Source organism: Leucopleurus acutus (genome assembly GCF_964270905.1).
Source record: "Leucopleurus acutus genome assembly, chromosome: 3".
NCBI classification, from domain to species: domain Eukaryota; kingdom Metazoa; phylum Chordata; class Mammalia; order Artiodactyla; family Delphinidae; genus Leucopleurus; species Leucopleurus acutus.
Window position 1 is genome coordinate 18,231,279 of NC_139145.1, and position 22,364 is coordinate 18,253,642.

A 22,364-nucleotide genomic window follows, 5' to 3' on the forward strand; every position below is an offset into this window, starting at 1 on the left:
TATCCCATATATTCACTCACCTGTGACAGACAGTTGAGATGCTTTTCCCCCACTAAATTCTGGGGCCCTATACCATCCTTAATATGGGATCCAGGAAGCCATTGACAATTAATGATCCCATTTTGGCCATCCCAGGGCTTGTATGCATGACAGTAACAAAGCCAGGACTTGAAAGAAGCTAGAATTAGTGATTGAATATGGGGACCTATAGTGTGGGCTATAGGAGGTTGATAGGATGTGGAGTCACACAGAGTTCAGGTTAGAAACCTGACTCAGTCATTTACAAGTTGTGTGATTTGGGGCAAGCTTCTTACAACCTTGCAGAGTGTTTCTTCATCCATGAAGTTGCTATGATAATGACCCAACTAAGGATGAGATTAGAGATATTTGAGATAATGACTAAGAAACTACTAGCAACACTGCTTGGTACATATTGTATTAGTAAATGGTAATTGCTGTAACCTCTGTTTTATAAGATAGATGAGATCTACCCAGATTGAATATAAAGCCAATTTCCAGCTATTATGTTAATCCCAATAGAAAATCTTGCCCCATTTCATATTACCTCCCCCCCCCTTTTTTTTTAAATTCCACTGGCTTTTCTGCTGCCTTCTATCATTTGCTGCATAGTAAAAAGGAATAAGGACCTTGTGAGAGTTTCTTTACCTCTATTGCTTCCATTCCAGCCCTTTGACATTTTTTAGGCTTAATTATTGAGTGTATACCATGACTATTTTTAATCCCCTGAACCAAATTTACTTAAAGGACCTCCTTTCCTGTGTGATATATTTGGAAATAAACAGGAACCAAGTATTCAGAGTGAGTTTTTCTTATTCAGTTTATGGCCTCACCAACCTCTGGTTTACTCAGTGGTAACCAAGCTTCATTTAAATTCCAAGAACCAAGGGCTATAGAAGTATCAGTAGTTCACATTCACATGTAAACATTGACAAATAAAACTTATCATAGGAGCTTCCCTGGTGGCGCAGTGGTTGAGGGTCCGCCTGCTGATGCGGGGTACACGGGTTCGTGCCCCGGTCTGGGAGGGTCCCACATGCTGCGGAGCGGCTGGGCCGGTGAGCCACGGCCGCTGGGCCTGCGTGTCCGGAGCCTGTGCTCCGCAACGGGAGAGGCCACAGCAGTGAGAGGCCCACGTACCAAAAAAAAAAAAAAACTTATCATAGGACATTGCCAATATCTTAATATTGGGTCTTTCTTTTTTTCCTACTGAAGATTCCTTTCATAGTTATATTTTCTATACAAAACAAATCATTAAAATAATCAGTAGTTATTAATATAGCTGCCATTATTTCTAAAGTAAAACTTTAGTATTATTAATCATAAACATATTGTGCAACTACCATAAACTATTTTGATTTGGTACTATATGATCATTTAAATTTTCTTTTAACAATTCACATGTTAGGCTGCTTTATCATTTCCACTTTCTTAAACATGTGTATTAGACCTCCATGTATGCTAGACCAGTTCTGCTCTCAGGGTGGTATCTGGACTGTGCCATTTTCAAAGTGTGTCACCAGCCTGCAGTGAGATACACAGCAAGTGTCTTTTGAATCCAATACCCTTAAAAAAATTGGGGCTTATATTTTGTTGGTCTTTTTTTTTCTCATCACATTTTTATAGTAATTGATTTTTTTCCTATGTTTTACAAATGTATTGGTCTGTGGCAGTTTGGGGTTTTTTTGTTGTGTCTTTTTGTTTGTTTTTTTAACCACATATGATTTAAGAAGCACTATACTAGACATTGGCATATAATACTAAATTTTGTATTCTTAGGAACTTACATCTTATATTCCTAGAAATTATATTGTTGATTTTAGCTGTTAGTTAAAGGTTAATATATCTTCTGACTTCCTGGAATTTTTACATCAACAGGGAACTCCATTTAAATAACAACCTGTTACGAGTTCTACCTTTTGAGCTGGGAAAACTGTTTCAGTTGCAGACTTTAGGCCTGAAAGGTATGACTTCCCATATTTGTGCTTCTTGTGGTTTGTATGTATGTCTTTTGAGTCTAAAGAAGCCATTAAAGGGAATCCTTTTGCCAGGGATTTGCAGGTTCACTCTTCCCCAGAGTTCATCATTTTGTTAGATACAGTCCAATGGTTTTCTTTCTTTTTCACCTACAGATTGTCTGCTAGTCTTCTTCTTATTTTTTGCTCCTAGCCCAGCCTTGCTTTTCTAGCCTTTCTTTTAGTCACCTCTGTGTTTTGGTGATACATTCCTGACGTCAGACTTTATTTCATCATCCTGTAAAACAGCTTTTTTTGTTTGTTTGTTTTATGTTCAAATCTCAAAAAATGGAGATTCTCACAAAATGCAGAAAGCAAGTAGAAAATTTTGATCTGTTTGGATCCTCTAATAAAGACCAGTATTTAAGCATTTCTTTAAAACTCAAAACTAAAATTGATTTATAAGGACTTTACTAATATTTTAGAACTCGGAGACATAATTAACCTAATAAGAACTATTGGGAAATATTTTTTTAAGCCAGCAAGGTTAAAAGTCCCATTTTAATAATATGTCAAAACCTATAAATTTTTTTATCACATTGTGGTTCTTCACCAGTCTTGTAGATGTATCCAGCTTACTCTATAATTGATTCCTTAAAAAAGATCACAGGGGGACTTCCCTGGCAGTCCAGTGGTTATGACTCTGCCCTTTGCTGCAGGGGGCATGGGTTTGATCCCTGGTGGGGGAACTAAGATCCCACACCCACATGTGGTGTGGTCCCCCAAAAAAATCACATGATGAAGTCTTCAGGAAGTGTACTTTTATTTCTTAAAAATACAGTTATAAAGTGAGGTTTTATTTCTGTAAATCCATTTCATATTATAAAAGTAATGGTATTGTTCACAAAAACAAATGGAAATTGCAAACAATACATTTACAAATATATGTAAAACCATGTTCAACAAACATCAGCTTTATAAATCATTCTTTGGAAAGTTTTTGTCTGTATGGGCTACACTGGCTGAGGCCTCTTAAAATGGAAGTCAGGGAAATGTGAGCTGCAAATGCCTTTTCTGTTGTATCTCCCTATGATAAGTCTAATTTATTCTTATTTTCCTATTTTGAAATTTGAAAAACAAATATATAAAATGTGGCAAAGTGTAATTCATATACAGACTACCAGAATTAACAATTAATATTTTTTCACTTTTGTGTCCATTTTTTAATGCAAAAGAAATAGAACATTACAGAACATTAAGGCCCTCTTTGTTCCTCTTCTAGTCTCTTTTTCATCCCAGAGGCAGCTACTGTTGTGTGTCCCTCTGGTTCAAGGTTTTGTAATCTTACAGTATATATTTTACAAACCTTAATCTGTATTCATTTCTCTAAGGATTTACAAACTTTATTTGAAGTTAGGGTCATTGCTCACAAATTTTCACACTGATTTAAGTAAACGCTGGGGCCAGGTAGGGAAGTCTTTATGGCACATTTGTTTTTGATTAGTCCTTGGTCTTCCACTTCAGAAAGATCCTTTACTGTTCAACATTTATGCCTTTATGTTTCTTTCTTGGAAGTATAGTTTCACCGAGATAGTTCGTTTATCTCAGCTATTCTGTTGGACATTGTTACATGTCTGTCTGCAATAGCAGTCTTTTCACTTGATTTCACCTTTTTAAGACAAATCCTATGTTATTTTCCTGACTTTGCAACTTACACTTTAATGCTGTGCTAGCTACTTCTTAAGACAGTTACATTTTCCTTGCTCTCTGAAAACTTCTTTAATGATTTCTCATGGCACCTGTTAATTATTTGGAAGAGAAAATGTATCACTTAGTTCAAAAATCATGTCTATTTGCTATTTTATCCATTTGTACAGAGCCAAAGTACTTCTGCCTCATGAATCAGTTCATATCATTTTCTTTAAAGTTGATTGCATAGGGCTAGCATGCGTCACTTTTTTTTTTTTTTACATTTTTCCATGTTCTTCAAAATTGTTCTACTGTGAAAGATAGGACTAGAACCTTAGATAGTGTATTCTTTTTTTTATTTTGAGATAAGAGATTTATGTGAACCTGTAAGAAATAATTCAGGGAACAATCCATGTGCCTTTTACCAATTTCCCCCCAGTGATAACATCTTTCAAAACTATACTACATAGACTTGCCTGGTGGCACAGTGGTTAAGAATCCGCCTGCCAATGCAGGACACACAGGTTCAAGCCCTGGTCCGGGAAGATCCCACATGCTGAGGAGCGACTAAACCCGTGCGCCACAACTACTGAGCCTGCAGTCTAGAGCCCGCGAGCCACAACTACTGAGCCCACGCACCTAGAGCCTGTGCTCCGCAACAAGAGAAGCAACCGCAGTGAGAGGCCCACACACCACAACAGAGTAGTCCCCGCTCGCTGCAACTACAGAAGGCCCCCGCGCAGTAACGAAGACCCACTGCAGCCAGAAAATAAAAAACAAAACAAAACAAAAACTGTAGTACAGCATCACAACCAGGATATTGACATTGATACAGTCAAGGTACAGAACAGTTCCATCACCAAAGGATCCCTCATGTTGCCCTTTGATAGGCACACTTGCTTTCCTCTTGCCCCAGTTCACTCCTGAACTTCTGACAACCACTGATATGTTATCTATTTCTATAATTTTGTTATTTAAAAAATAATATATAAATAGAATCATGCTGTGTGTAACCTTCTGAGATTGGGTTCCCCTCCCCATACCCAAGGTTAATTCTTCGGAGATTCACCCAGGTTGTGGGTGTTTGCTCCTTTATATTGTTGAGTAGTATTACTTGGTATGGATGTATCACAGGTTGTTTAATCATTGACCTATTTAAGGACATCTGGGTGGTTTCCAGTATTTTGCTGTTACAGATGAAGCTGCTGTTAACATTCTGTGTGCAGGTTATTGTGTGAATGTAAGTCTTCATTTCTCTAAGATAAATGCCCAGGAGTGCAGTTGCTGGGTCATAGGTTAATTTCATGGTCAGTTTTTTTTAAGAAACTGCCAGGTTGTTTTCCAGACTGCTGTACTATTTTACATTTTTACCAGTAATAAATGAGTGATCCAGTTTCCTTGCATCCTTATCAGTGTTTGGTATTGTCACTATTTGATTTTTTTAACATCTTTGTTGGAGTATAATTGCTTTACAATGGTGTGTTAGTTTCTGCTGTATAACAGAGTGAATCAGTTATACATATACGTATATCCGCATATCTCCTCCCTCTTGCACCTCCCTCCCATCGTCCCTATCCCACCCCTCTAGGTGGACAAAAAGCACCGAGCTGATCTCCCTGTGCTATGTGGCTGCTTCCCACTAGCTATCTGTTTTACATTTGGTAGTGTATATATGTCCATGCCACTCTATCCCTTTGTCCCAGCTTACCCTTCCACCTCCTAGTGTACTCAAGTCCATTTTCTACATCTGTGTCTTTATTCCTGTCCTGCCCCTAGGTTCTTCAGAACCATTTTTTCTTATTTTAGATTCCATATATACGTGTCAGCATATGGTATTTATTTTTCTCTTTCTGACTTACTTCACTCTGTGTGACGGTCTCTAGGTCCATCCACCTCACCACAAATAACTCAATTTTGTTTCTTTTTATGGCTGAGTAATATTCCATTGTATGTATGTGCCACATTTTTATCCATTCATCTGTTGATGGACACTTAGGTTGCTTCCATGTCCTGGCTATTGTAAATAGAGCTACAATGAACATTGTGGTACATGACTCTTTGAATTATGGTTTTCTCAGGGTATATGCCCAGCAGTGGGATTGTTGGGTCGTATGGTAGTTCTATTTTTAGTTTTGTAAGGAACCTCCATACTGTTCTCCATAGTGGCTGTATCAATTTACATTCCCACCAACAGTGCAAGAGGGTTCGCTTTTCTCTACACCCTCTCCAGCATTGATTGTTTGTAGACTTTTTGATGATGGTCATTCTGACAGGTGTGAGATGATACCTCACTGTAGTTTTGATTTGCATTTCTGTAATGATTAGTGATGTTGAGCATCCTTTCATGTGTTTGTTGGCAATCTGTATATCTTCTTTGGAGAAATATCTGTTTAGGTCTTCTGCCCATTTTTGGATTGGGTTGTTTGTTTTTTTTGATATTGAGCTGCATGATCTGCCTGTATATTTTGGAGATTAATCCTTTGTCAGTTGCTTCATTTGCAAATATTTTCTCCCATTCTGAGGGTTGTCTTTTGGTCTTGTTTATGGTTTCCTTTGCTGTGCAAAAGCTTTTAAGTTTCATTAGGTTCCATTTGCTTATTTTTGTTTTTATTTCCATTCCTCTAGGAGGTGGGCCAAAAAGGATATTGCTGTGATTTATGTCATAGAGTGTTCTGACTATGTTTTCCTCTAAGAGTTTTATAGTGTCTGGCCTTACATTTAGGTCTTTAATCCATTTTGAGTTTATTTTTATGTATGGTGTTAGGGAGTGTTCTAATTTCATTCTTTTACAAGTAGCTGTCCATTTTTCCCAGCACCACTTATTGAAGAGGCTGCCTTTTATCCATTGTATATTCTTGCCTCCTTTATCAAAGATAAGGTGACTGGGCTTCCCTGGTGGCGCAGTGGTTGAGAGTCTGCCTGCCGATGCAGGGGACGCGGGTTCGTGCCTGGTCTGGGAAGATCCCACATGCCACGGAGCGGCTAGGCCCATGAGCCGTGGCTGCCAAGCCTGCGCGTCCGGAGCCTGTGGTCCACCATGGGAGAGGCCACAACAGTAAGAGGCCCGCGTACCGCAAAAAAAAAAAAAAAAAAGATAAGGTGACCATATGTGCGTGGGTTTCTATCCTGTTCCATTGATTGATATTTCTATTTTTGTGCCAGTACCATACGCTCTTGATTACTGTAGCTTTGTAGTATAGTCTGAAGTCAGGGAGCCTGATTCCTCCAGCTCTGTTTTTCTTTCTCAAGATTGCTTTGGCTATTCGTGTTTTTTTGTGTTTCCATACAAATTGTGAAAAAAAATTTTTTTTTTGGCAGTACGCAGGCCTCTCACTGTTGTGGCCTCTCCTGTTGCAGAGCACAGGCTCCGGACGCGCAGGCTCAGCAGCCATGGCTCACGGGCCCAGCCGCTTCGCGGCACGTGTGATCCTCCTGGACTGGAGCACAAACCCGTGTCCCCTGCATTGGCAGGCGGACTCTCAACCACTGTGCCACCAGGGAAGCCCCAAATTGTGAAATTTTTTGTTCTAGTTCTATGAAAAATGCCATTGGTCATTTGATAGGGATTGCATTGAATCTGTAGGTTGCTTTGGGTAGTATAATCATTTTCACAATGTTGATTCTTCCAATCCAAGAACAAGGTATATCTCTCCATCTGCTTGTATCGTCTTTAATTTGTTTCATCAGTGTCTTATAGTTTTCTGCGTACAGGTCTTTTGCCTCCTTAGGTAGGTTTATTCCTAGGTATTTCATTCTTTTTGTTGCAATGGTAAATGGGAGTGTTTCCTTAATTTCTCTTTCAGATTTTTCATCATTAGTGTATAGGAATGCAAGAGATTTCTGTGCATTAATTTTGTATCCTGCTACTTTATCAGATTCATTGCTTAGCTCTAGTAGTTGTCTGGTAGCATCTTTAGGATTCTGTATGTATAGTATCATGTCATCTGCAAACAGTGACAATTTTACTTCTTCTTTTCCAATTTGGATTCCTTTTATTTCCTTTTCTTCTCTGATTGCTGTGGCTAAAATTTCCAAAACTATGTTGAATAATAGGGGTGAGAGTGGGCAACCTTGTCTTGTTCCTGATCTTAGTGGAAATGGTTTCAGTTTTTCACCGTTGAGAGCAATGTTGGCTCTGGGTTTGTCATATATGGCCTTTCTTATGTTGAAGTAAGTTCCCTCTGTGCCTACTTTCTGGAGGGTTTTTATCATAAATGGGTATTGAATTTTGTCGAAAGCTTTTTCTGCATCTATTGAGATGATCGTGTGATTTTTCTCGTTCAATTTGTTAATATGGTTTATCACATTGATTGATTTGTGTATATTGAAGAATCCTTGCATTCCTGGGATAAACCCCACCTGATCATGGTGTATGATCCTTTTAATGTGCTGTTGGATTATGTTTGCTAGTAGTTTGTTGAGGATTTTTGCATCTATGTTCATCTGTAATATTGGCCTGTAGTTTTCTTCTTTTGTGACATCTTTGTCTGGTTTTGGTATCAGGGTGATAGTGGCCTCATAGAATGAGTTTGGGATCGTTCCTCCCTCCGCAAATGAGTTTGGGATTGTTTGGAAGAGTTTGAGAAGTATAGGTGTTAGCTCTTCTCTAAATGTTTGATAGAATTTGCCTGTGAAGCCATCTGGTCCTGGGCTTTTGTTTGTTGGAAGATTTTTTTTTTTAACTTCTTTATTTTTTTGGGGGGCCGCGTTGTGTCTTCGTTGCTGCGCACAGGCTTTCTCTAGTTGCAGTGAGCGGGGGCTACTCTTCGTTGCGGTGCGCGGGCTTCTCATTGCAGTGGCTCCTCTTTGTTGTGGAGCACGGGCTCTAGGCGCATGGACCTCAGTAGTTGTGGCGCACGGGCTTTCTTGCTCCGCGGCATATGGGATCTTCCCGGGTCAGGGCTCGAACCCGTGTCCCCTGCATTGGCAGGTGGGTTCTTAACCACTGTGCCACCAGGGAAGTCCTGTTGGAAGATTTTTAATCACAGTTTCAATTTCAGTGCTTGTGATTGGTCTGTTTGTATTTTCAGTTTCCTAGTTCAGTGTCAGAAGGTTGTGCTTTTCTAAGAATTTGTCCATTTCTTCCAGGTTGTCCATTTTATTGGCATATAGTTGCTTGTAGTAATCTCTCATGATCCTTTGTATTTCTGCAGTGTCAGCTGTTACTTCTCCGTTTTCATTTCTAATTCTATTGATTTGAGTCTTCTCGCTTTTTTTCTTGATGAGTCTGGCTAAAGGTTTATCAATTTTGTTTTATCTTCTCAAAGAACCAGCTTTTAGTTTTATTGATCTTTGCTATCGTTTCTTTCATTTCTTTTTCATTTATTTCTGATCTGATCTTTATGATTTCTTTCCTTCTGTTAACTTTGGGGTTTTTTTTGGTGTTCTTCTCCTCTCTAATGCTTTAGGTGTAGGGTTAGTTTGTTTATTTGAGACATTTGTTGTTTCTTGAGGTAGGATTGTATTGCTGTAAACTTCCCTCTTAGAACTGCTTTTGCTGCATCCCATAGGTTTTGGGTCGTCGTGTTTTCATTGTCATTTGTTTCTAGGTATTTTTTGATTTCCTCTTTGATTTCTTCAGTGATCTCTTGGTTATTTAGTAGTGTATTGTTTAGCCTCATGTGTTTGTAGTTTTTACAGATTTTTTTCCTGTAATTGATATCTAGTCTCATAGCGTTGTAGCCGGAAAAGATACTTGATACTATTTCAATTTTCTTAAATTTACCAAGGCTTGATTTTGTATCATTCTACTTTGTTGAACCCAATTCTAGTTCTAGGAGTTGGTTTTTCTATTTTTTGTAGGCTTTTTAGTAATTAAAAAATTTTTTTCTATGTAGAAAATTAGTCACCTGCAAATAGGGAGAAGTTTATTTCTTTCCAATATATATGCTTTTCTTTCCTTTTTCTTGCCTTATGGCACTGACCAGAACTTGCAGCTCTATGTTGAATAAGAGTTGTGAGAGCAGAGATCCCCCCTTTTCCCCGACCTTAGAAAGTATTCTGTCTTCATTGTTCAGTATAATGTTAGCATGGGTATTTTGTAGATGCCCTATCAATTTGAGGATTTTTCCTTCTATCCTTCTTTTTCTGAGAGTTTTAAATCATGAATGGGTATTTAATTTTGTCAAATGTTTGTTCTCCATCAGTTGATATGTGATATATAATTTTTCTTCTTTAGCCTGATAATTAATTTTTGAATATTGAACCAGGCTTGCATTCCTAGAATAAAATCCGCTTGATCATGGTGTACAATTTGTTTATTGCTGGTAAGTGTATGCTAATATTTTAATGATTTTTGACTGTATTCATGAGAGATATTTGTCTGTAGTTTTGTTTTCTGTTTGTTTTATACTCACTTTGCCTGGTTTTGGTATCAAGGTGATATTAGCTTTATGAAATGAATTTGAAAGTGTTCCCTCATCTTCTGTTTTCCAGAAGAGATTCTGTAGAATTAGAGTTAATCCTTTTTTAAATGTTTAGTAGAATTTTTCAGTGCAACAGTCTGGGTTGATTTCTTTTCTAGTAGTTTTAAAATTATGAATTCATTTCCTTTACTAGGTGTAGTGCTATTAAATTATCTACTGGGTGAGTTGTGATGATTTGTGTTTTTCAGGGAAGTGGCCCATATCATCTGTGTTGTTAAATTTATGTATGTAGAGTTGTTTATAGTATTCCCTTATCCTTCTGATTTCTGTAGGGTCTGTAGTGATACCCTTATTCCCTTTCGTTGTTGATATTAGTAATTTTTGTCTCTCTTTTTCTTTATCAGTCTTGGTTAAAGGTTCGTCAGTTTTATTGATCTTGTCAAAGAAACAGCTTTAAAATTTTTTTCCTCCATTTTTCTGTTTTCAGTTTCACTGATTTCTGCTCTTTAGTATTTCTATGCTGCTTTTTCTTTGGGTTTATTTTACTCTTTTTCTCTTGGTTGTTAGGGTAGAAGCTTAGATTATTGAATTGGGACTTTTTTCTTCTGATGTATGCATTTAGTGCTGTAACTCTCCCTCTTGGCCCTGCTTTAGCTGTGTCCAGCAACAAATTTTATTTTCACTAGCTCAGTGCATTTTGAAATTTCCCTTCAGACTTCCTCTTTGACCCATGGATCAGTCAGAATTTTCCAAGTGTTTGCACATTTTCCTATTGTCTTTCAGTTACTGATTTTTAGTGTCATTCCATTGTGGTTGAAGAGTACATTCTACATAATTTCAGTTCTTTTAAATTTGTGGATGTTTGGTTTTATGGCCCAGGATATGATCTATCCTAGTATTTGTCCCTTGGGCATTGGGCAAGAGTTTTGTATTCTGCTGTTACTGTGTAGATGATGTATAAATAGTTAGATCCAATATATTTGTCTGATATCTATTAGATTGATGGTTTGTGGACTTTTGTCTGGTTCTATCAATTTTTCAGAGAGGGGTGTTGACGTCTTCAGCTGTAATTGTAGACTTCTCTATTGTCCTTTCAGTTCCATCAGTTTTTGGATGGAATTGTTTTTGCTTAAAATATTTTGCAGTTTTGTTGTTTGATAGATACACATTTAGAATTGCTAATTCTTCTTGGGGGATTGGCCCTTTATCGTTACATAAGGTCACTCGCAGTGTGGTGATTTTCTCTGAAATCTACTTGATCTGATATTAATATAGTCACTCCTGCTTTCCTCTGACTAATGTTTGCATGATTTTTTTTCCATCCTTTTCCTTTCAACCTGCTTATATTGTTATATTTGAAGTGAGTTTCTTGTTGATAGCATATAGTTGGGTCATGTTTTTAAATCCACACTGCCAATTTTCTGTCTTTTAATTGGTCTATTTAGACCATTTACATTTACTATAATTGTTGATTTATTGGAGCTTACATCGGCCACTTTATTTTTTGTTTTGTTTGTTCTCCTTGCTTTTGTTTTTCTGTTTTCTTTTTCTTGCTTTCCTGTGGGTTATTTGAGCATCTTTTTACATTTCCATTTTAATTTGTCTGTGATGTGTTTGAATTATCTTTTTCAGTGGTTGCTCTAGGTATTTCAGTATATAAACTTAATTTATCATAGTCTTCTGGTGTGACTACTTTACCAGTTTGAGTGACATATAAAAACCATAGCTCTTTTTATGACCTTTTATTTGCCTGTTCCCCCAGTTAACTGCCAAACAAGATTCAGAAAACTTGAGAAGGAAAGCCTATTATATTTGCCCCCCCTTTTATTAAACCATAATCTTTTTTTTCCTTCCTGATATTCCAGGGTTCCTTCTATTATCATTTCCTTTCCATTTAGAGAACTTTCATTAATGGTTCTCTTAGGGGAGGGTCTGCTGGCAACAGAGTGTCTTAGTTCTCTGTCATCTGAAAATGTCTTTGTTTCTCCTTCATTCCCGAAGGATATTTTCGCTGGATATAGGATTCTGGGTTGACAGGTCTTTTCTTTCAGCACTTGAAAAATACCATGCCACTTTCTACTGGTTTGTGATGAGAAATTTGTGGTTATTCATATTGTTTTTCCCCTACAGATAAGGTTGTTTTTCTCTGGCTGCCTTCAAGATTTTTTTCTTTGTCTTTAGTTTTCAGAAGTCTAATTATGATGTTGCTTGGTATAGATTCCTTTGGGTTTGTCCTGTTTGAAGTTTTTGAATCTGTAGGTTTAGGTTTCTTGCCAAATTGGGGGAACTTTCACCATTTCTTTAGTACTTCCTCAGCCCTGTGCTCTTCTGCTTCCGTTGCTCTGAGGACATGAATGTTAAATTTTTTGTTGTAGTTCCACTGGTCCTTGAGGCTCTCTGTTCATTTATTTTTTTCAATCTGTTTCCTTTCTGTTGTTCAGATTGCATAATTGTAGTGTTATACCTTCCAGTTCGCTGATTCTTTCCTTTGACCCTCCATTCTGCTGTTGAACCCATCCAACTGAGTTTTTTATTTCATTTATCCTATTTTACAGTTTTAATATTTCCATTTGGTTTTTACATTTCATTTGTTTACCAAAACTTTGTTTACTGAGTCTTCTTATTTTTTTGTCATTTTATTTCAGGCATGTTTGTAATTTTTCATTGAAGCATTTTTATCATGCCTTCTCTGTTTTGCTCAGATCATTCTAATGTTTCTATCATCTCAGTATTGGAATCTATTATCTTTTTCATTCAGTTTGAAATTTTCCTGGTTCTTGGTATGATTAGTGATTTTCACTTGAAGCTGGACATATTCACATTATGTTATAAGACTCTGGATCTTATTTAAACCTTTTTTGCTGGCTTTCTCTATCACTGCTGTGGCAGGGAAAATGGAGAACACCATCTCCTTACTGCCAGGGGAGGTAGGAGTTAAGATTCCACTTAGCCTTTGTTGACACCTGAGGGTCAGCTGGGTACAGGTGGCAGTTTTGGCTCCTTATGTGGTCTCCATAGTCACTGCATTGGGGTGACCTCATTACTGTTGGGAGATGGTAAAAGTCTTGACTCTACTCAGCCTCCTCTGACGTCATCCCCAGAAGGGAGGTGGAGGAGCACCTCATTACTGCGGGTTGGGGTGATAGTCCAGGCTTCCCTTCTTGGTCTCTGCAGACACCACAGCGCGGAGGAGGAGGTGCTTGTTACTGCCTGGAGGGGATAAAAGTCCCAGCTACCTTCTTGGCCTTCTCTGACCCTACCCTGCTAGGGGTGTTGGGGTACCTCCTTACTTCCTCATAAGGGTGTAAGTCTAAGCTCCCTGCTTGGTCTTTGCTGGCATGAGTAGAGAGGATGCCATGTATGTTTCTTTGGTGTTTAGCTGTAGTAGAGCTGTTACTATCTAAAAGTTTTGTTTTGTTAGGCTGCCCTTTCCTGGCCCTTTGGCGTTTGTTGGAATTTTTTTTCTGTACCCATAGGTGTTTCTGTGTTGCTGGCTTCTTAGCTCTGTGTCTGGGATATATGAGACAAATAGTAAACCCAAGGAATTCACCACTGTGTTGTTCCTCAGGTCCTGAAGTCTCTGAACATTCTGCCTTCTTACCACATTTCAGAGTCTTACATTTCTTTACACATAATTAATGGGATTTTAGTTGTATTCAGCAGGAGAAATAGGGAAAAGTATGTTTACTTCATCTTTCCAGAAACAACTTCTCTCATTCACTTTTGTTCCTTAGTTCTGAGACTCAGTATCATGTTTTAATTCCAGAATTGTATTGTACTTGTTAAGTTTACCCTATGTGTATTATTTTTCCAGGCAATGAAAAGTAGATTAAATTTAAAGGAATTCCAAAGAACAAGCAGATGTTGTGGGAAATATACCATTTGGCTTCATGCATTTATTAGAGAGTCAGAAATAGATGTTTGGGTTTGGGGATGGTTTTTAATTTTATAGAAAGATCTTAGAAGGGAGGAGCACATAGTTATAAGTACTCAGCAGTTGCCTTTAAATATTTTTTGCACTAGAAAGTAGTAAAAATAACAGCAGTAATGTAGGTCTAGTTAGAATGGGATGCTTACCTGGTACTGAGAAGTTTTTTGGTTGACTTCATTTTCTCAAGATATCCTTAACAGGGTCCTGGTAACTTTGAGGTTATAGCTACCTATCTCATAGGATTGTGACTAAATGAAAATTTTAGGACTCTGGTATCTGTAAAGAACTGTACACATATGGGGAATGATACTATTGTTACTTGTCTTCCTACAAATATATACCTTGCACTTATAGGAGCATGTTTTTACCTTTACAGTTCTTAAAATCCTAACTTAGGATTCTTCCCATCCGTGTAATCCAGCTTTTAATGAAGGATACTTCACTACCTCACAGGTCAGGGCATTTCATCTTAAATAATTCTAATGTTTAACAAACACTTCTATTCTGAGCTTGGTCCTCATTCTGCCTTTTGAGTCTACTCTTTCACAAGAGAAAAGGAAAAAAATACTTTTTTCTCTGTGTGGTGATCATTCTTATAGTCCATACCTTTTTTTTTTTTAAATTTGGAATGGCTAAGATCTCTCATCATTTTACCTATCTTCCATCTATAGAATTTATTAGTCTTTCTTAAAATGGAGCATGGGTAGGAACTTTGCTTTTGGAACAGTGTACTATGCTGTTCCTTGTACATAAGAAGTCCTTCTGAGAGAATTTGAGACTATTAACAATACATGTAAATCATTGCATTAGCTTTCATTTTTGGCACTTACGAAACAGTGATTGAATTTACTGTTGGATCACTGCCCTGGGGTTTTCCCCTTCATTAGTGGCTTAATCTTAAACCAGGTCTGTCCCATCCTGTTACTTTATTCATTAGAATTTTAAAAAATCTAAGTGCTAGACAGCATTTGTCATTAGGATGTTTTCTTATTAACTTTGTAGCATTCTTAAATTTTGATTCTGTGATTCATTATATTGGTTCTCACCTTTCCTTTGCCTAGTCCTTCTTCCAACTCTTCCCCAATCCAGTTTTACTCTCTTTTGATCATTATGAAAGTGTTGATGAGGCAGGGTCAGATGCAGAGCACTATTAGATATCTTCTAGATTGACATCAGTACATTAATAATCATTTTTTGGATACTTCTGTAGAATGTGGTATGAATCTTTTTTATTCTTCACATCAAAAGCTGAAAAAAAATAATATTCTAGTTTGGTATGTTGAGTTAATATAGTTTTTTATATACAGTTATATATGGTTAATATATATAGTTAATATACATTGTTATAGATGATCTGATAATTTTGGTATATTTTTCAGTTTTGAAATATTTTAGTATTTGTCTTGGTTTCATTTTACCTATTTAAAAAACATTTCCAGGAAATCCACTTACCCAGGATATATTGAACCTCTATCTGGAACCAGATGGAACAAGAAGGCTACTGAACTATTTGCTTGATAATTTGGCAGGTACTGCAAAAAGAAGTAAGTGGTCATTTGATTAAACCATTTTTTTTAGAAAGACATGTAAGAATATTGTTTAATTTTGTGTTTTATATTCAACTAGTTTCAACAGAACAACCACCTCCAAGATCTTGGATTATGTTACAAGAACCAGACAGAACACGGCCAACTGGTTGGTAGCCTAATTATTTAAATCTTATTTTTACTTTTTCTTTGTAAACCTAATAGTATTGTTGGTATGCTTTAGATTTTGGGCAGTGTTACAGTAGAATGCTTAAGGTTGATTTGGTTTGGGAGATAATAACGAAGACTTGATTACCTGGCCTCTTTACTATGCTACGGAAAGTTTGGTATAAAGCAGTACTTCTCAACCAGAGGCGATTTTATGCCCCAGAAGACATTTGGCAATGCCTGGAGATATTTTTTGATTGTTAACAACTGGTAGAAGTGCTCTTGGCATCTTGTGGCTAGAGATCAGAGGTGCTGCTGTTGAGGAACTCTGCTCTAAAGTATTGATCAAATTCAGTTATAATAAATACATGAAAATCTTTCTATACTGTAAGTTTCCAAACTGTACTGTGTTCCAGATGTATTTGATAATACAAAAGTTTAAGATAGCCAAAACACCTACTTAAAAGAGAAATTGAACTAATGACCTCTAATCTCCTTTTAAAATTGTATGAAAATAGTTTGAGCACTTCTGTGATGTGTGCAACAGGATTTGGTCTATAATACCCCTTTTCTTTCATGTGAATTAATAGTAGTTGCTCTGTAGAAGAAAAGTAGAGATGCCTGTTAAGAAAACTACCTGTCGGGTTTCCACATTCTACATTAACAATAGTTGAAGTGGTGGAGGGAACATAGAAATGAGGAGCCCTGGTCTTAGAGGCTGAAGGACTTAAGATCGTATTCTGTTAGTTTTTGAACCTTCTGTGTGTACCTCTGTAGCAGGAAACACATTATTTATTTATATTATAATTTGTTCACGTATCTGTCCTTCATTTATTTTCTAACATTACTTATGCCATGTCTGGCATATAGTAGTTTTTCAGTGAATATATATTGAATAAATAAAGTCAAACTTAGCATTTAAGTGAAAACTATTGAAATTAATTATGTTTTTTTTTTTCTGCCACGTGTGTGAATAAGTAAAGTTATCTTTCCTACAGCCTTGTTTTCTGTCATGTGCTATAATGTTCTTTGTGATAAATATGCGACCCGGCAGTTATATGGCTACTGTCCATCATGGGCACTAAATTGGGACTACAGGAAAAAGGCCATTATTCAAGAAATCTTGAGTTGCAATGCTGATGTCATAAGTCTTCAGGTAAGTCATCAGAAGAGCACTTGTTTAAATTGCAGAAATGCCCCAACATTGATCAAGCAAGGAACAGCTTGGGAACGCATTACACTGACACATATGAAGTCCTAGCTTTAGCAGTTATTAAAATATGGACTTTTTCTGTATTTAGTGAATTCTGGGAGCATTCACTGCCTGCTGTGCTTTGTAGCAGTGTGCTGCCAAATTAAGCAGATGGGTTAAGCTGGGTTTTAAGTGTTTGCTATGACAGCTAAATGTTTACTTTTTCCTCCCTGATGCTCCTGTACACTATTTTTTAATTGGGTGGCAATGTTACTAAAATTGTAACACTATCAAGGTATAATTTTGCTTTACTACCAGTGGTAATTGAATAGTTAGGTCAAAGTAGAAAGGGTATTGAACCTGGTGCACAGTAACTGAGTTCTCAGTCCAACTCTCATAATAACTTACATGACCTTGGGCAAGTCACTCTCCTTGTGGTGTGAAATTTGATCTGTGGAGTTCCTGTTACCTCTCTGATTTTTGTTCTACGCCAATTCTAAAATATAAGGAAAAATATATGCATAGGGGTATATGTCTTTCTATTCTTTACTCCTAAACAATAAAGAATTAACCTTACCAACTGGTACCTGTAAAATGACAGGTAGGTGTTCTGATTGGTTTCAGATAAATTACATCGAAAAAATGTAATTCTTCATTCTGCAGATCAGTCCTTTGAAATTCTTTTAAGTTCTTAAACTGTACATATAAAGGTAATGCATAGGACTGATTTTTGTCTTATGAAATAACTCTGCTATTTACAATTTTTCAGGAGGTTGAAACAGAACAGTATTACAGTTTTTTTCTGGTAGAACTGAAAGAACGTGGCTATAATGGATTCTTTAGTCCTAAATCTAGAGCTAGGACAATGTCAGAACAAGAAAGAAAACATGTTGATGGCTGTGCAATATTCTTTAAGACAGAAAAGTAAGTCATCTTCTTTCTTTCTTTCTTTTCTTTTTTTTTTTTTTGCTGAGCCACATGGCATGCAGAATCTTAGTTTCCAGACCAGGCATCGAACCTTGCCTCCTGCAGTGGAAGTGCAGAGTCCTAACTACTGGACTGCCAGGGAATTCCCAGTCATCTTATTTCTTAAAAAGAAAACTTTCTCTGTTTGCAGGATGGGGGCCAAGGGAATGGAAATTAGTTGGCAAATAAGAGAATGAGGCGTTTCATTATTACTCAAGAAAACAATGCTGTTGACTTAGAGGGTTTTGTTTTGATTCATCAGAAATAGTGTTTTGGAGGGCATGTTGAAAGTGCTGCTGTTTCTTCAGGTGTTTGCTAGGGTTTAACTCCAGTTGTTACTTGAAACACCTTGTAATTGCATTCCCTCTGGAATGGTGGAGAGATTCTTAAGCGTGTACTTAGGAAGAGAATTATTTTAAAATTATAAGATGGAATTTTCCAATGTGAAACCTAAACAGAAGATGACTACATTTTCTTAAGTTGTAAAAGTTTATCAAAATGTTATTTGTATCCGTAACAGACTGAGAACAACTTAAATGGACATGGGAAGCTTGGTGTTAAGTGTGGAGGATTTTCCATAATGTAATTTACATGCCATCATATCTGTTAAGGAAGTTGGGGAAAATTGCATTTTCCACAAAGCTAATGTCTTGGTATTCTCAATTTTATATTTGTGTGTGTGTGTTTGTTTTTGTTTTAGATTTACTTTGGTTCAGAAACACACTGTTGAATTTAATCAGCTAGCAATGGCAAATTCAGAAGGGTCTGAAGCTATGCTGAATAGAGTCATGACAAAAGATAACATTGGAGTTGCTGTACTGCTAGAACTTCGAAAGGAATTGATTGAAATGTCATGTGAGTGACTTTTCCACTTCCTATGAAATTGACCTCCAAAATTTAATAGAAAACAAAAAATTTGTTACATATTAATAGTCTTGTCTAACACCTGAAGAAACTCAGAATTTAAATCTTAGATTCTAAAACCTTATATCCATTTATCTCTACCGCAAAGCTCAAGATGAGGAAACATTGCCCAGAAAACTATGTCAAATCTTAAAAGGCTTAAAGCCAAAGGAAAAAAACAGCTTTCTTTTCTCCTCAACAATTTTTCACATAAAATGCTGAAGTGTAAATATTAGTTAAAATGACTGCTCAGAGAGAAGAACTCCATACACTTACATAATTTCTTGGCAACAGGGATATTCTGTATGCTGACTTCTCTTCCTGACCTTTTTAGTCATTATTTTAAAGGTCTTGAGTTTTGGAGAAATGGACCACTTATTTCAAATTAAATGTGTGTTTAGAGTGACCTTCATGCTACGAACTGAAACTTCTGTCACTTGAGGAACAGTTGGAAATGGGGATATTTAATCTGAGGGATAGAAAGATGAAAGATGGAACTTAATGACTATCTTAAACATATCTTAAGAAAAAGGGTGTCAATTTAATTTTATGATGCTCAATTTAGGACATCCAAAAGACCAGAAGTTTTAAGGAGATGGAACTATTTAAAAATCAAGCTGTCCCAAATAGAATGGGCTGTCTCTGTTCAAGTAGTGAATACCCTATTCTGGAAGTACTCAACCGAGAGGTTAGATGTCTATTTCTCAGGTTTGTTGTAGGGTAGATTCAGTCATCAGGTGGGAGATCGTTAACTAAATTTTAGACTTCTTTATTATTCCCAAGATTCTGAGATATTACTTGCTTTCAGACCCTGTGAGCATATATGGGGTTATGGACAGGTTTTGTTTGTTTCTTTTCTTTTTATCTAATATAGCTGGAAAGCCACATCTTGGAACAGAAAAACAACTTATTCTCGTGGCTAATGCTCATATGCACTGGGACCCTGAATACTCTGATGTGAAGTTGGTTCAAACAATGATGTTCCTCTCAGAAGTGAAGAACATCATTGATAAAGCCTCGAGAAGCCTCCAGTCCAGTGCATTGGGAGAATTTGGAACTATTCCACTGGTGTTGTGTGCAGATCTTAATTCTTTGCCGGACTCTGGTAAAAACAAAACAAAACAAAACAATGCTATTTTATATAGAATGCTTACTGACTTAAAATGTTTTTGTAATGTGTTGTTTCTTATAATTCCAAATTTAGTCAAAATGAAAATTCAATTTATAGTGGCAGCTATGAATCAGGTTAAAAAAAATGTGTTGTGGAGTAGGGGAACCATTTTGAAAATGAAATGGTATTATGAAAAACCTCAGGAGGAAGGATGTTAATCATCTTCAGTAAACACGTAGGTGATAACTTGAAGTAACTTATTAAAGAACATATAATTGTATTTCATTATCCCCAGGTTATATGTAATGCACACTCTGAAAAGGTTATTAAGACAGACTCTTTGGGATTCCAGCATGTGGTAATAAAATCCAGTTTAAATTTGACCATATATTAAAGGATCTCCAGTTTTGATGGGCTTGATTAGAAAAATACACCTCAGGTGGAAATTGAGATTTTTTTTTATTTACACAGACCAGGCAAGTGATTTTAACAAAAAAAGATCAAGAATCTTGATTTTTAATCACAAAGTAGAAGAATACAGAAAGCCTTATTCTTAAATACTTTTCCATAGTTAGTACAGTGAGTAAAAGCCATAGTCCTTGTAATATCAAACTAAGTATTTCTTTTTGTCTTTTGGCTCCTTGTTTATACTTTCTCACATACATACACAAGAATACTTTTCCTTGGACTTACATGCATGCAAGAATGCGCACATTCACACATACACACATTCACACGCTCGGAGTGGTTAAATTCAGTAGCACATCACTGCTATCACAATAGATGAGAGAATAGATAATAAGTTAGAAACTATGTTAAAATTCGTTTTCAGGGCTTCCCTGGTGGCGCAGTTGAGAGTCCTCCTGCTGATGCAGGGGACACAGGTTCGTGCCCCGGTCCGGGAAGATCCCACATGCCACGGAGCGGCTGGGCCCGTGAGCCATGGCCGCTGAGCCTGCGCGTCCAGAGCCTGTTCTCCGCAACGGGAGTGGCCACAACAGTGAGAGGGCCGTGTACCACAAAAAAAAAAAAAAAAAAAAAAATCGTTTTCGGGGAAATAAAGGTGTCTAAGATCCATAATTCTTCTTTCAAAGCCATCTGGGGATTACCGGCAATTTCTCTACATGCCTTGCATCCTCTTTTTAGCTACAAAGTATCTGAGGGGCCAAGAGAGACTCTTGTCAAATAATGCAGATCTTAGGACCTATTTCCATGTTGCAAAATACAGTATTTTAATAGCAAACACATGGGAAAATGTCCAGTCTTGTTAACTAATTAAATGAAAGTTAAATATTTGCAGAACCCATCGTATGCTTCGCATATTGGAAAAATACTGTCCAGGGATGCTGAAGTTGCTCTGTAACTCTTTCAGAGTTGGCTGTGTGTGTGTGTGTGTGTGTGTGTGTGTGTGTGTGTGTGTGTGTGTGTATACATTTTCACCAAGAACTTTATTGAACAGCGTATTCACCGTTTTGTTCTACTACGTTCTGCCATTTTTCAGGCAACTTCATAATTCCATCTTCCCAAAACTTTTTATCTTTTTGAGCAAAGAACTGTTCCAGGTGCCTTTTACAGTCTTCCAGGGAATTGAAATTTTTTCCATTAAGAGAATTTTGTAAAGACTGAAATCAATGGAAATCCGAAGGTGCAATGCCTATTGAATATGGCTGATGAATCAGAACTTCCCAGCCAAGCTGTAACAGTTTTTGCCTGGCCATCAAAGAAACATGCGGTCTTGCATTATCCTGATGGAAGATTATGCGTTTTCTGTTGACTAATTCCAGACGCTTTTTGTCGAGTGCTGCTTTCAGTTGGTCTAATTGAGAGCAGTACTTGTTGGAATTTAATCGTTTGGTTTTCCGGAAGGAGCTTATAATAGAGGACTCCCTTCCAATCCCACTATATATACAATATCATCTTCTTTGAATGAAGACCGGCCTTTGGTGTGGTTGGTGATAGTTCATTTTGCTTGCCCCACGATCTTTTCCATTCCACATGGTTGTACAGTATCCACTTTTCATCAGCCATCACAATTTGTTTAAAAAACGGAACATTTTCATTATATTTCGGTAGAGAATCGCACGCGGAATTTGGTCAAGAAGGTTTTTTTCACTTATGTGGAACCCAAAAATCAAAGCAATTAACATAACCAAGCTGGTGCAGATGATTTTCAACGCTTGATTTGGATATTTTGAGTATGTTGGCTATCTCTCGCGTGGTACAGCGTTGATTGTTCTCAATTAATGTCTCTATTTGATTGCTATCAACTTCAACTGATCTACCCGACTGTGGAGCTTTAAACATTGAGAAATCTGCAGCACGAAACTTTGCAAACTACTTTTGACACGTTCAGTCAGTCACGGCACCTTCTCCATACACTGCACAAATTTTTTTGCGTTTCAGTTGCATTTTTAACTTTGTTTAAATAGTAAGGCATAATATGCTGAAAACGTTGCTTTTTTTCTTCCATCTTCAGTATTAAAATGGCTACACAAAAATTCACCAATTTTGAGAAGTTTCTTTTTAAATGCACACTGATA

General features: G+C 37.0%; 1 protein-coding gene across 2 annotated transcripts in view; it reads left to right on the plus strand.

Annotated features, from left to right (window-relative positions):
• CNOT6 (CCR4-NOT transcription complex subunit 6) overlaps positions 1-22,364 on the plus strand; it is a 67,287-nt gene that overhangs the window by 37,425 nt on the left and 7,498 nt on the right. The window contains exons 4-10 of one of the 2 annotated variants that reach the window (XM_082836550.1): positions 1,897-1,982; positions 15,398-15,502; positions 15,585-15,653; positions 16,651-16,808; positions 17,614-17,768; positions 18,511-18,665; positions 19,588-19,818. In XM_082836550.1, the coding sequence (XP_082692676.1) occupies positions 1,897-1,982; positions 15,398-15,502; positions 15,585-15,653; positions 16,651-16,808; positions 17,614-17,768; positions 18,511-18,665; positions 19,588-19,818 (959 nt within the window). The remainder of the gene's footprint in view (positions 1-1,896; positions 1,983-15,397; positions 15,503-15,584; positions 15,654-16,650; positions 16,809-17,613; positions 17,769-18,510; positions 18,666-19,587; positions 19,819-22,364) is intronic. The other variant, XM_082836551.1, reaches the window with a different exon arrangement.